At 36.7% G+C, this 15678-nt stretch overlaps 1 protein-coding gene across 6 annotated transcripts in view; it reads right to left on the reverse strand.

The window, feature by feature from the left end:
- RAD18 (RAD18 E3 ubiquitin protein ligase) overlaps nt 1-15678 on the reverse strand; it is a 137543-nt gene that overhangs the window by 51916 nt on the left and 69949 nt on the right. For all 6 annotated transcript variants that reach the window (XM_037800899.1, XM_037800898.1, XM_037800897.1 and 3 more), the window contains one exon: nt 6121-6243. In XM_037800899.1, coding sequence (XP_037656827.1) covers nt 6121-6243 — 123 coding nt within the window. The remainder of the gene's footprint in view (nt 1-6120; nt 6244-15678) is intronic.

A 15678-nucleotide genomic window follows, 5' to 3' on the forward strand; every position in this document is an offset into this window, starting at 1 on the left:
ATGTTTGGGGTTTTCTTTTTTTTTTTAATTTCTTTTCCTGAAGTAATATAAATGCTCTAAAACTGACCATGGCGATAAATGTATAACTATGTGATGATACTGTAAACCACTGAGTGTATACTTTGGATGGTCGGCATGGTATGTTAGTGTATCTCAATAAAATTACATTAAAAAAACAGATTTAGAGAGGGAGGGCAACATGGTAGCATAGGGAGGTGTGGAATTTGGTTAGTCCTCTAGAACAACTGGTAAACAGTCAGGAACAACTGTTTGGGGGACATCCGTGGCTGGACACACATCATACACCTGGAATGGGTGGAAGGGCCAGGACCACAGCAGAGAACTGTAAGTAAAGCCCCAAATGGCAGAGACTGGTGACCCTACCCCACTGGCATGGCAGGCTGAGTTGGAACACTTCCCTGTGAGAAAAGAAAGCAGTCTCTGGTGGAAGCAAGGGAAGGTAGCTCAAATGAGCTCCAACTGCTGTTTTCATTAACAAATTTCGTCTACTGAATACAAGCGAGGAGCATAGGTAAACCCAGAGCATGCAGGAAAGGAACCCTGATGTCCCTCCCAGCAAAGAGGAGACAGAGCTGATGGGGGGGAAAAAAGGATAAAGAAGATAAAAAAAGAGGCTTTTGGACACTCCTGAGCTCAGAATACTGGAAAAGGGCTGTGTCCCAAGAAAAGGGGCACATAGAACCAGGTTCCAATTCCAGCTCTCAACTGGCAAAACTAGGGCACCGGGGACTGGCTCTGAAAAGGGGATTTCTTGCTTTTTTCCTGTTTTTTTCCTCTCATTCTAAGTAGCTCATTAGAGAAAAGCCTCCAGCATTTTCAATTGTCAGTGCAGACTAAGGCAAAGGTGAAGTTAAGATAGTTAGAGAGACAAAGGAAGAAGTAAAGTGAATGAGGTAATTCCCTAAAGGGCATATCTTCCCTAAGGAAAGGGGTGGAGGGGCAGACCCAGCTCAAGTGGCTGCCGTCCCTCAGAGAATTCAGACCCTAGGACCTGGGGGGATGGGGGGGACAGAAACAGCTTAAGCTTGGTTTCTGACACACTCAGTCCCTGGTAGGGACAAGGTCTGCTGAGAATTAAGGGTACCGCACCTCTTTACACTAGTGGGGAGCTGCAGGTGGACAAGCGCCACCTGCTGGGCAGTACAGGAAAAGCACAGAGTCTAAAGGCCTCACAGGAAAGTCTGACAATCTACTGTGTCTTATCGTCAGGGAAATCTGATACTGACTACATCCTCCTCCTGAGACCTGGGCTCATCTGGTCTGAGAAGATCTCACTGGAGTAATCAAGGAAACCAGATGCATAGAAAACAAAAACAATGTAAGTCACACTAGGAAAAACGAAGATTTGGCTCAGCCAAAAGAACAAACTTACACTTCAAATGAGATACAGGAGTTGAAACAACTAATTAAAGATGTTCAAACAAATCTTATAAATCTAATCAATAAGCTGAATAAAAATGTGGCAAAAGAGATGAAGGATATAAAGAAGACACTGGGTGACAATAAAGAAGAATTTGTAAGCTTGAAAAAACAAATGGCAGAACTTATGGGAATGAAAAGCACAACAGAAGAGATGAAAAACAATGGAGACATACAACAGCAGATTTGAAGAGGCAGAAGAAAGAATTCATGAACTAGAGAATGGAACATCTGAAATCCTACATACAAAAGAACAGATAAGAAAAAGAATGGAAAAGTATGAGCAGCATCTCACGAAACTGAATGACAACATGAAGCACCCAAATATACGTGTCATGGGTATCCCAGAAGGGAAAGAGAAGGGAAAAGGGGAAGAAAAAATACTGGAGAAATAATCACTGGAAATTTGCCATCTCTTATGAAAGACATAAAATTACAGATCCAAGAAGCACAGCATACCCCAAACAGAACAGATTCGAATAGACCTACCTGAAGACATTTAATAACCAGATTCTCAAATGTTAAAGACAAAGATAGAATTCTGAAAGCAGTAAGAGAAAAGCGATCCATCACATACAAGGGAAGCTTGATAAGACTATGTGGGGATTTCTCAGTAGTAGAAAGGTGAGAAGGCATGATATATTTAAGATACTGAAAGAGAAAAATTGCCAACCAAGAATTCTATATCCAGCAAAACTATCCTTCAAAAATGAGGGAAAGTTTAAAATATTTTCAGACAAACAGATAATGAAAGAGTTTGTGAACAAGATAGCTGCTCTAAAAGAAATACTAAAGGGAACACTACAGGCAGATAGGAAAAGACAGAGAGAGAAATTGGAGAAGAGTGTGGAAATGAAGACTATCAGTAAAGTAAAAAGAGAGAGGAAAAAATAAATAAAAATAAGACAAACGGTAGACAGTAGACATTACATTGAGTGAAATCAGCCAGAAACAAAAGGACAAATACTGCATGGTTTCACTATTATGAACTAACATTAATGAGCAAACTTTGAGAGTTCAAGCTGAGAACACAGGTTATCAGGAGATAGAGAGTAGAGATCGGGCATCTGATGCTGAAGGACTACAGAATGCTCAACAGGATTGATTGTATAGATCCATAAATGGATAGCACAATACTGTGTGATAGTGGCACAATATTGTAAGTACTCTGAACAAAGATGAGTGTGAGTACAGTTAAAAAAGGAAGACTAGGGGCATGTATGACACCAGAAAGAAAGAAGATAAAGACTGGGACTGTACAACTTAGTGAAACCTAGAGTGGTCAATGATGGGTGATTAGAGTGGTCAATGATGGGTGATTAAATGTACAAATATAAGAACGTTTTTACATGAGTGAGAATGAATGTCAACATTGCAAGGTGCTGAAAATTGGATGGTATAGAGGAACAAATACAATTAGCGCAAAGTAGAGTCTATACTTATCAGTAACATTGCTATAAACTTCCATTAATTGCAACAAAGGAAATGTGCCAAAGCTAAATATGTATCAGAGGGGCATAATCAGTGAGGGGTATGGGATTCTTGGTGGTGGTGTCTAATCTTTTCACTGTATTTTATTTTATTTTAATTTTTTCTTTTTTTCTTTCTTTTTTCTTCTCCACTTCATCTTTCTTTACAGAAGAAATAGAAATGTCCTCATATAGAGTATAGTGATGGATGCAAAAGTATGTTATTATACAGGGAATCATTAAGTGCTTACTTAGGATGGATAGTATGGTGTGTGACTTAAATTGTTTAAAAAATAAACAGGGATACAAGTGCTGGAGAAAATGTGAAGAGAAGGATATACTTATTTACTGCTGGTGGAGAAGCAGAATGGTGCAGCCCATCTCGAGGGCAGTGTGGTGGTGCCACAGGAAGCTAAATATGGGGTTGCCATATGGTCCTGCAAACGTGCTATTGGATGTACAGCTGGAGGAACTAAGAGCGGGGATATGAGTGGACATTTGCACACTAGTGTTTATGGCAGCAGTATTCATGTTTTGCAATGGATGGAGGTGGCCTAAAGATACATCAAGTGATAAACAATGTGAACTATGGTATATACATACAATGGAATATTGAGCAGCAGCAAGAAGGAATGATGTTGTGAGGTATGCAACTAGGTGAACAGACCTTGAGGACAGTACGTTGAGTGAAATAAGCCAGAAACAAAAAGACAAACATTATAACGCCTCATTAATATGGACTAACCATAATGTGTAAACCCTGAGAACTAAATCTAAGAGCATGGGTTAATCAGGGGAAGGCTTATGGTAAAGGTTCCTAGATTGTAAGCTCTTACACCAGTCACATGTATTCATGAATTGTAATGGTTATTTTTAAATTCTGAGATTCTGAGCTGTTTGTGTGTGACCTGTTTGGTCCCTGGAGCTTTGGGTATCTGTGTGGTGCCTGGGACTCAGAGCCAGAGTTTGGCAGCTGTGAGTGTCGGTATTACCCTATAGAGCAACTGTTAAAGAGGCTGAAAAGGAGAACAGATTTCAGTTGGAAATATGAACAAAATGGACTTTGTTGAGACTGCAGTAGATGGGACTAAAGGGTACAGGATGATATTGACTGTGTTTTAAAACTTCGGCTTCTGTGGGAGACCAAATGAGGAGATGTTTATTTGGTGCAAAATCTATATTTTTTTGTAGCATACTATATCATTTAACTTGTATGGTCAGTTTACTCAAACATCATAATTACATGGAACCTCGAATACGAAGTGAGATCTGGTTGGTTTGTACAGGTTATGTGAAGCCCTGACACATCCCAGAGTAATTTGGGCAGAGAATAAAAAGTAGTTGTAAAGCTCCCCTTGAGGGACTAGGGAAAAATGTGGAAATTATCAAACTTCCCCACCCGGGGAATTCCTGATAATCTCACAAGCATTAGGACTACAAGTTTAGTTGGCTAAAGGAGAGGCTAAGCCTACTTATAATCGTGCCTAACAGTCACCTCCAGAGAACCTCTCTGTTGCTCAGATGCGGCCTCTCTCTCTAAACCAACTCGGCATGTGGACTTGTTGCCTTGTAGGTCTCCCTGGAAACATGGGATGAGACTCCTGGGGATGAGCCTGGCTCTGGCACTGTAGGATTAAGAAAGCCTTCTTGACCAAAATGGGGAAAATAAATGAAACAAAATAAAATTTCAGTGGCTAAGAGATTTCAAATGGAGTTAAGAGGTCATTCTGGAGGTTACTCTTATGCATTATATAGAAATCCCCTTTTAGTTTTTATGTTATTAGAATAGCTAGAAGGAAATACCTGAAAATGTTGAACTACAATCTAGTATCCTTGATTCTTCAAGACAATCATGTAACTTTATAGCTTAAATGCCGTGACCATGTGGTTGTGAAAATCTTATGGCTCACATTCCCTTTATCCAGTGTATGGACAGATGAGTAGAAAAATGGGGATAAAAAGTAAATGAATAGTGGGGGAGGAGGGGTAAGGGATATCTGGGCTTTTCTTTTTTACATTTGTTTTTATTATCTTTATTTTATTTTTTGGAGTAATGAAAATGTTCAAAAATATGATGACACTGTGAACAACTGTTGTTCACTTTGGATGACTGTATGGTATGTGAATACATTTTAATAAAGTTGCATTAAAAAAACAGATTTCATTTTTCCTTGACTGAACATGTACATTGTTCAATTATACTGGCTCTTAAATGAACAAGTTTATTCTAAAGAGCAAAAACTACACTAGGTGTAAGAGGCTATACAAAACTCACCTTTTCCGTGATTCTGTTCCTCTCACTTACTCCCCACCTCTCCCAGACATGCTCATTCATATACAGCAATCTACCAGCAGCAATCACCTCTGCACCCCAGAGAGAACATAAACCCTGAACACAAGCTATCAATCATATTCAAGAGAGATTCAACCAATAGACAAAAATGTTCTCCTGATGGGAGACACTAAACCAGATTTTCTCAGGAACTAAACTACTTTCAAGGAATATGCTTAAACAACTGCATGAACAAATTCAAGTTGTTCAAAGACTCTGAGGTAAATACCGAGACAGCAACCTACCAAATCGCACCAGGAGCATTTAGGACAAAAATTGGGAGTGATTGTTCTTAATCCACAAGACAGAGACTAAACTGTGAAATAGCTTCCTGTGCATTTTCCCCACTATGATTCTGTTTTGTTCACTGGCCCAAAGCCCTGGCAATAGAAATATAACATTAATCTCAAATTTTAAAATGCCTCAAAATTAAGGAATGAGTTATGTATTGTCATACCAAGTGTATTAGCTTTAGATTTCTTTTTTAGCAGAAAATTCCATCCAAAATAATTACAAGTGTTCTATAACAAAAATAATTATTTCCTTTGTAGGACATCTTAGGATCCCCAGTGATAAATCCTACACCTAGAAAACATCCTCAAAGCTTAAACAAATAAGAAACTCATGATTTAACATTAACCTAAAGGAAGATATATTTTGAAAACCTGTTCTTGAGGACATTATTCTAATCATTTTTCCCAGATTAATAAACCTAGTTTTCATTCAATAACTGCTATATGAAGTTTACCTTAAAAAACTTTTTTCAATTTTGAATACCTAATAACTCCAAAGTAAATTTCTTTGGCTTTATTTTCTTTTTATATTACAAGTAAATAATGAAACTTAACATATTTCTGTTTTTTAATTAAAATCTCTTACCCATGCTTAAAGATAATAATTTTTCTGTAGAGTCATCTTCTTTTTTTGACATTCCAACAGTTTCCTTGTATCTTTTTTTGGCCTGATCCACCAGAAGCTGAAATTCATTATGATGCCTTTTACCTGAAATTCAAACCGTAGTTTCAGTAAGGCAAGAACTACAAAAGTTAACCATCTAAAACTGAGAGCCTGAATGTGAAGACATACACAAGCTTGCTCAAGAACAGTACCCTTGGGTATCCCTTGCAATGAATTTAAAAGCCGTTAAGCACAAGAATACAAGGGGCTAGGGGATAATGGAATCCTCTCCATTTTATCTCCTCTGTTCTTCAGTTACAAACATGGAAACATGATACTACTTGTTTGCTACAGTTTTCTTCCAAATCCCATACTCTAGAAAGGCTTCTGATAGAACATGAAAGATGCTTTCTTAAATATACCGTTAAACGACAAGATGCAAACCCCAAAGACACCATTCTAACTTCCAAGACACAAGAGAGTATTAAAATGAAGAGTATTAACTGAATATAAGAGTAAAAGCCCTAGGAAAGTTAAGTTATTAAAAACAACCCAAAAGATAGTCATTCCAAATGCCTCCTTTATTCTTCACATTTCTTTCCCATTTCCCATCAAAACCCCTTTACTTGAACATTGTAAGACCCTCTCCCCCCAATCTACTTTATCTTACGATAATAATACCAAGCAAATAACTACTACTTTAACACTTCTGGATATAATTTAATTGACCATGACTTCAAGGTCACCATTAATAAGGTAAACTACTTTACTCAATAAACAGTAATGGGTCAGCTTTAGGGAACAAACTTTAGGACATCTATTTGTGATTCTGAACCATGGTTCAAATAGCTGATGCTGCAGTTTACTTATCTAGCAATATTAAACACTTAAGCCGATAATGTTCAAAGAAGTCATTAATCCTGTAAAAAATATTTTAGAAAGAAACATAGAGGCAGCCAACTCAATGAGAGAAAATATTTGGAAACCATGTATCTGATAAGAGACTGTTATCTTCCATACATAAAGAAATCCTACAATTCAACAATAATAATACAAACAGCCAAATTATAAAATGGACAAAAGATACGAAAAGACATTTCTCTGAAGAGGAAATATAAATGGCTACAAAACATGAAAAAATGTTTATCTTCACTAGCTATTAGGGAGATGCAAATCTCACAGCAGTAAGAATGGCTGCCATTAAACAAACAGGTAACTACAAATGCTGGAGAGGATGTGGAGAAATTGGAACTCATTCATTGCTGGTGGGACTGTAAACAGTTAAGCCACTCTGGAAGACAATTTGGTGGTTCCTCAGAAAACTAGATATCGAGTTACTCTACAATCCAGCAATTTCACTTCTCAGTATATACCCAGAAGGTCTGAAAGCAGTGACACAAACAGATATTTGCATACCAATGTTCATAGCAACATTGTATACAATTGGCAAAAGATGAAAACAAACCAGATGTCCTTCAAGAAGAGTGGATAAACAAAATGTGGTATATACACCAATGGAATACTACACAGCAGTAAGAAGGAACAAGGTCATGAAACATGACAACATGGATGAACCTTGAAGACATAATGCTGAATGAAATCAGCCAGGCACAAAAGGAGAGATATTGTATGTTACCACTAATGTGAACTCTGTGAAAAATGTAAAATAAGCGTCTTATAATGTAGAATATAGGGGACCAAGAGATAGTCAGAAGTTAGTGAAGGGGGAATGATGTTCTAATATTTACAGAAATGATAATGAGGGTGATCTTAATGATGTGGGAAGGTCAGGTGTGACTATGGTTCGTTAATGGGATTATAACAATCAGTGACGCACTGAAGGTGAACATGTTTGTAAATGGTTGCTTAAAGGCATGTAACCCACAGAGTAGCACCACAAACCTAAATAAGTGTTAGCATGATATACTTACAAGGTATGACACTGGTACAGAGGGTTAACAACAGAGTGGTATGGAAAAACTACCCATTATGTATTAAAGACTAAATTTAATAGAATATCTTACCAACTCTACACTAATAGTAGGGATGAATAATTAGCAGCTGATAACAGCTCTGGGATATATTACGTTATGATAATCATTTAAAGTTGAGATTGATGACGATTGTACAACTGAGTGAAGATAATGTAAGAAACTGACCATTTCTCTTGGGATAGAATATAGGTTAAGTGAAGTTAGGAACCCACTAGTTAATAAATCAAGCCCTTGACTTGAGGCTTACTCTTATGAAATTTAGGGTTGTAAATAGGAGGCTAAGCCCTCCTATAACTATGTCTACGAGCCACCTCCACGGAACCTCTTTAGTTGCTCAGATATGGCCTTTCTCTCTGCAAGCCCAACTCGGCAAATAAATTCATCCCCACCCCACCCCCCACCACCGACCCCCAAAGAGGGACATGACTCCCAGGGGAATGAATCTCCCTGGCAACACGGGACATGATTCCCAGGAATGGCCTGGCCCTGGCAGTGAGGGATTGAAAATGCCTACTTGACCAAAAGGAGGAAAAAAGAAAGGTAACAAGCTGAGGTCACAGTGGCTGAGAGATCCCAAATAGAGTCGAGAGGCTATTCTAGAGGTTTCTCTTATGCAAGCTCCAGCTAGACATCCCAAATGGCCACAGTATGCCATGCCCTTACCAAAAGTAGTCCCCAAATACCTAGGTCCCTACCTAAGATTCTATAAAAGATCCATTCACTAAGTTTTATCTTTCAGAAACTTAAATCCACCAGAGTATTCCTATAGCAGACAAGTCCTAGAACCGAGAGGCAATAGCCTCTTTAAAATCAACAAGATGCAGCCCCTGTCCCATACTGTCAACACCCCCTTTCAGTATGAACAAGTTAGGGTGCTCACTGCCTAGACACCCCTGAGAATAGAGAAAGAGATTAAGCGTGAGGAAGGGGTAGCAACAAACAAGATAAGATTTAACAAAGGTCTATGAACACTGAAATGTTATATAATTATATATATATTTTTTGGATGCTGGGGTGCTGGAGTAGCTGGAAGGACGTAAATGACATGGTGGAGCTGTAGCCTACAGCATCCTTTGGGATTTGCTCTATAGCTGCTCATTGAATTGTGCCTTGAAGGTCTTCGCCTTTCTGTATATACCTTGTATTAAATAATAGGGAAGGGACTGAGAGTGTGGAACTGTAATCCATAACAACTTTTGAAATTACCAAGATAATTGCTTGTCAAGCAGAACATCAAGAGTTGACACCTCTCTGTATACACGTCAAATTTTATAATAATGGAAATGGCTGAAGTTGTGGAATTGCGATCCATGACATTCTTTGAAATTTGCTCTCTACTTGTGATAAATACTTTGAAAGTCATCACTGTTATGTATATAGGTTAAAGCACAAAATAAAAAAAAATAAGTAAAAACAAACAAATAAATAAATAAAACAAGAAAAAAAAAGTTAGCTCTTTAGAAACAAGCGAGAATCCCATCCTAAAGGATACAAGCTAGGTGATTTCTTTCGAGTCTATTCAACTCAATGCATGAGGATAATCCTTTCATACTTCTTCAGTTCTTCAGAATCAATGGACTAACATTATGTTGTTGCTGTTAGCAAGGGTATCATAGCACTATGGGATCTACATCATTTAGTTACACAGGGTCTCAATCTTTGGTAGAGCAGATATTTTCCCAGTAAGGTCACAGTGGCACATATGGATTGTAGATTTAAGAATTACTCAAGAAGCCTGCTGAAGCAATCAAGCTAACAGTTAAAAAGGCTTACTAATGACTTCATCTTCTGAAAGAATAAAATCCCAGGATTTTTAGGAGATTTTCTTTTTCTAAGTCTAATTACCCTAAACTTAAACCAAAGTCTACTGTGCTGGCTGGAAACCAAAAAGTAAATGGCAGCCACTGCTCTTGCCTCGCTCCAAGAAATCCAATAACCCCTGCTCAAAAAACAAATGATGCATTTATAGCTAAATGATTTCAGAAAAGTAATTCACCACCTCTGAGCTCTCCATTTCCTCTCTGTAAAATAAGAATATTTCATAAGATTGTTTTGAGGATTAAATGGAATCAAATATATTGCAACATTGTATGAAACTTCACAGTGTGGTACATCACCTTAAATATAATTACCATTATTCTTCAGAGAAATAAAAGTAAAGCAGAGGTACTTTTCTCACTGCTTTCAGAGTATGGTCATACAACAACATTGTGCAGACAAAGGATATTACTCTAAACTCATAGATCCCTTCTGATGACTAGGCACAGAGCTACAGGGGTGAGCAGAAAGTAGGCACATTAAGTGTTTAAGGAGTTGAGTGAAAAGACAGAAAACCTGAGAACACCTACAGCCAGCAGGCAGCCAGCACAAGGGAAATCACACGCACAAGACTAGCTACTGAAGTCATTTATAACTCATTCAAAAAAAACAAAAACATGAAAAAAAACTCCATTATTTGTTTGAGAATGACTCTCACAAGGTACAAAAACTCCAAATGGTCCATTTTAAAAATGATAAAATTATAAATATCAAGGAATGACTACAACATGTAAAGCACATGTACCCATAAAACATAGCACTTCAGAACATAAATAATAAATGGCAAGTCATGTTACTTCTTAACAACTTTTTAAATTCATCATTTCCTTTTGACTGTAATTTGCCATTGTAAGACAATAGTAAATATGTCTATCATGTGACTAGGGATTGAGAAAAAAAATGAACAAAACCAAAATATTAGGACTGCCACCCCAACCAAAATGGCAGAATGAGATGTCCAGGCCTCCATCCCTACACAGAAGCTTTAAACTTTAAGCAACAAACAAGAACTAACAGAAACTTTTTTCTTAAAGCTCCAGAAAACAGTTAGAGTTGTAGTAACAGGATTAGTGCCAAATCAAGAAAAAGACAACATAAAAACAGTAAGCTCTCATGGTGCCCTTGCTGGCCCCTCCCACACCCCCGCACCAGCTCGGCATGGAGTCAGCCTGTCTTCCCAGTGTGGGTCACTGGGCCCAGTTCTTGAGCAAGTGCATAACTTTTGTGCACATAAAAGGATGCACTTATGTCTGTGCTAATCTTGTTTAGTGGCAGCCTGAAGGACTGAATGAAGACACTTGTCTCAGGTTCCCTGTCCCAGAACTTGCTCTGCACAAAGCTCTCCTAAGGAATGATACAGAAGAAAAGTCAAACATCAACTGCCAGGGGCAAAGGAATGCTGGCTGTGGGACATACGGTAGAACCCGGAATCATGAGAAAACACTGTTTCCTAGGGGAATGGTGACACTTCTATCCATGTAAACAGGGAAATTTCTAGGACCCTGTGTGCATGTCCAGGTCAAAAAACATGCACAGAAAAGAGCAGTTAAGACTCTACAGTTCTGCCTTGGGCTCTTTTCTAAACTCATCATTAGAACAGCTGAACTCTGAAGAACACTTGCCCAGGTCAATTTGCAAAGACTGAGAAAAGTATTTCCTTTTTTCCTTTACTTATTTATTTATTTATTTTGGTTAAATCCTGGCATTCAAAGGAATCTCTGTCATAACACTAGCTGGATACAAATTTATACAACAGATGCCTCAGTGTCTGAATTCCAGAGATGATACACTAAAACATCAAAATGTCCAGGTTTCAACAAAAGGTTACAAAACATAGAAAGAAACAGAAAGTGATGGCCAAGCCAAAGGAGAAGATTAAGGCATTAGAAACCATCATTGAGGAGGACCAGACCTGGGGCATATCAAGGATTTTTTAAAAAATGGTCCTAAATATACTCACAGAGCTAAAGGAAACATGAACAAAGAACTAAAGGAAAACAGGAAAATGACAGATGAATACAAAGACAATTTCAATAAAGAGATAGAAATCATGAAAAGGAACCAAACAGAGCTGAAGTCCAACAGTAGCAGAAATTAAAAATCATTGAACTTGAAGATAAGACATTTGAAATTATTCAGTCTGAAGAGCAGAAAGAAAAAAGAAGGCCGGAAAGTAAACAGAGCCTGAAGAGATCTGTGGACACAATCGAGCATATCAACATACACACCATGGAAGTTCCAGAAAGAGAAGGGAGAAAGGGACAGAAAAATATTCAAAGAAATAAAGGCTGAAAACTTCCCAAATTTAACTTAAGACATGAATATACACATCCAAGGAGCTCAACAAACTCCAACAGGATGAACCCAAATGGACACACCCTACAACATATTATATTCAACCTGTCAAATGCCAAGGATGAAGAGAGAATTCTGAAGGCTGCAACAGAGAAGCAACACATCATGTACTGGGGGCAAATTTCTAATCGGAAATTATAGAAGGAATGGAGCCGTAGGATGACATATTTAAAGTGCTGAAAGCAAAAAATTGCCAACCAAGAATTCCGTATCTGGCAAAACTGTCTTCCAAAAATGAGGGAGAGATTAAGACAATTACCTAAAAAACCTATTAAAACTCTCCTCCTTTTCCCATCTACCTATATTTGTGAAGCTGAACATTCTCCACATGTCAACCAAACCAACACATTAAATATAGAAGCTAATATGAAAAATCAAGCTTTTATTAAGCCAGGCATTAAGAGATTTATAAAAATGAGAACACAATGCCACTCTTCTGGTTCAATTTTTTAAATCAGATTTATTGAGATATAATTTATATAAAAGCCATAATTTTAAGTGGATGACATAATGAGTTTTAAAAATATACAGTCATGTAATTACCAATTATGATATAAAAGATTTAAATCACCCAAAAGAGCTCCTTCATTACCCCTTGCAGTCAGTCCCCCTTTTCCACCCCAAATCTCTAGCAGTACCAATCTGCTTTCTGTCACTAGATTTTTGCCTTTTCTAGAATTACAAATAAATGGAATTATCTAGTACGCTCTCTTTTTCGTCTGGCTTCTTTCTCTTAGCATGATGTTTCTGACATTCATCTATCTCGTTTCAGACTCAGGAGTTCATTCTTTTTAATTGCTGAGTACATTCCACTGTATGGCTAGATCACAAGGTGTTTATGGGTATTTGGGTTGTTTTCAGTTTGGGATAGTATGAATGAGCTGCTATAATATTTGTTTACAAGTCTCTATGTAGACATATACTTCCATTTCTCTTGGGGTAAATACCTCCAAGTAGAATAACTGGGTTGTTTCGTAGTTATATGTTCAACTTTATAACAAACTGCTAACCTGTTTCCCAAAGTAGCTGTGTCATTTTGCATTCTCACCTGTAGTATATGAGAGTTCTAGTTGTTCCACATCCGGGCCAGCAGTTACTTATTGTCATTCTAATAGATACGTAGTGGTATTTTACTGCCATTTTAATTTGTATTTCCCTAAAGACTAATGAAACTGTACATCTTTTCATATTATTTGGCATTTGAATATCTCCTTTGGTGAAAAATCTGTTCAAATCTTGTTTCTTTCTTTTTTTTTTTTTTTAAACATGTCATAGGCTTCTTATTGAGATGTAAGGGTTCTTTATAACAGATACTAGTACTTGGTCAACTATAAATTTTACAAATATTCTCTCCCAATCTGCAGCTTGTCTTTTAATTTTCAAAACAGTGTCATCTGAACAACCAAAGATTTTAATTTTAATAAAATTTAATTTGTCACATTTTTCTTTCATGGTTCATAATATTTATGAGCTAGTTTACCCAAAGTCACAAAATTTCCTTCTATGTTTTATAGTTTTACTCTTACACTACATCTTTTGATCCTCAACTTTAATACCCAGGAATGAGACAATGTAAAAGGCAAGGTTCTCCCACCTCCACCCCTAGCATAGACTACACTGGCCTGATTACTGTGGCTTTGTAGGAAGTCTAGAAATCAGGGATAGTAAGTCCTCCAATTTTGTTTCTCTTTTCAAAATTGTTTTGGTTCTTCTATATCCTTTGCATTTTCCATATAAATTTTAGCATCAGCTTGTCAAAAGTCTAGAGACTGTGATGAATCAATAGATCAATTTAGGAAGAACTGACATTTTAACAATAATGAGTCTTCCAATCTAAGAACATAGTATATCTCACCATTCCTTTAGGTCATCTTTGATTTCTCTCAGCAATGTTTTGTAGCATTCAGAGCACAAGTCTTACGTATTTCGTATTAAGCTTGTCCTTAAGAATTTCATATATGTAATGCTATTGCAACTGGTATTTTTTTAAATGTTGATTTCCAGTTATTTTTTGCTAGTATACTGAAATATAATTGTTCCTTATATATTTATTTGGTATTCTGCAAATGTGCTGAACTCACTTCTCCTTAGGATTTTCTATATAGATGATTGTGTAGTCTGTGAATAAAAATAATTTCATTTCTTTCTTTCAAATCTGTTTATTGTTTATTCTTCTTTCTTGCCTTATTGAACTGGTTATGACCAACAGTACAATGCTGAATAAAAGTGGTGAGAATGAACATCCTCTTATTTCCGTATCGGGGGAAAACATTCAATATTTTACCATTTAATATGTTAGTTGCAGGTTTTTCACAGCTATCTTTTACCAGATCAAAGAAATTCTAATTTACTGAGAGCTGTTATCATTAATGGGTGTTCAATTCTGTCAAATGTTTTCAAATGTTTTTTCTGCATCTATTGAGAGTATGTTTTTTTTTTTTTCCATTTTTTTTTGTATGTAAATATGGTGAATTACATTTACTGATTTTCTAACATTAAACCAATTCCTAGGAAAATCCCACTTGGTTATGATGTATTATCCTTTTTATATTTTGCTAGACTGAATGTACTAAAATTTTGTTTAGGAGTCTTGTATATAAGTTCACATAAAATACTGGTCAGAATTTTTACTTTGTCTAGTTTGGATATCATGAAAATTCTGGTGTCATAAGTGGTAACACTTCTACATGCGTGTCATGGAATTCACAAGTGAAACCACTTGGGCATGGAGTTTTCTTCCTGGGAATGCACATTCAATTTCTTTAATATACATATAGGGCTATTCAACTTACCTATCTCTTAAGTAAGGTTTTGTAATTTATGTCTTTTGAAGAAATCGTCTATTTCATATATGTTCTCATTTACTGGCACACAGTTGTTCACAATATACCCTTATTATTCTTTTAATGTCAGTATGATCCTTGGTAATTTCCCCTCTTTTGTTCCTGATACTGGTAACTGGTGCCTTTTCTTTTTTGTCTGGTCAGGTTTGCTAGATCAATTTTATCAATTTTATTGATCTTTACAAAGAACCAGCTTTTGGTTCTACAGATTTTCAAAGATTTTCTATTTTAAATTTCATTGATTTCTGCTCTTATCTTTATTATTACTTCCTTCTTGCTTATTTTGGGTGGAAAATTTGCTCACCTTTAATCTAGCTTCTTAAGGTGAAAGCTCAGATCACTAATTTAAGACCTTTTTACTTTTCCAATGTAAACATGTAATGCTATACATTTCCCTCCAAGCACTGCTTTAGCTACATTCCATACATATATATTTTCATTCAGTTCAAAAGAATTCTCTAATCTACTTTTATCACATTCAGTGTATTTTTCAATTCAGTTATGTAAGTCATCTAAGGAATTCCATTTGG

This window comes from Choloepus didactylus, chromosome 1, assembly GCF_015220235.1.
Source record: "Choloepus didactylus isolate mChoDid1 chromosome 1, mChoDid1.pri, whole genome shotgun sequence".
In the NCBI taxonomy this organism is placed as follows: Eukaryota; Metazoa; Chordata; class Mammalia; order Pilosa; family Megalonychidae; genus Choloepus; species Choloepus didactylus.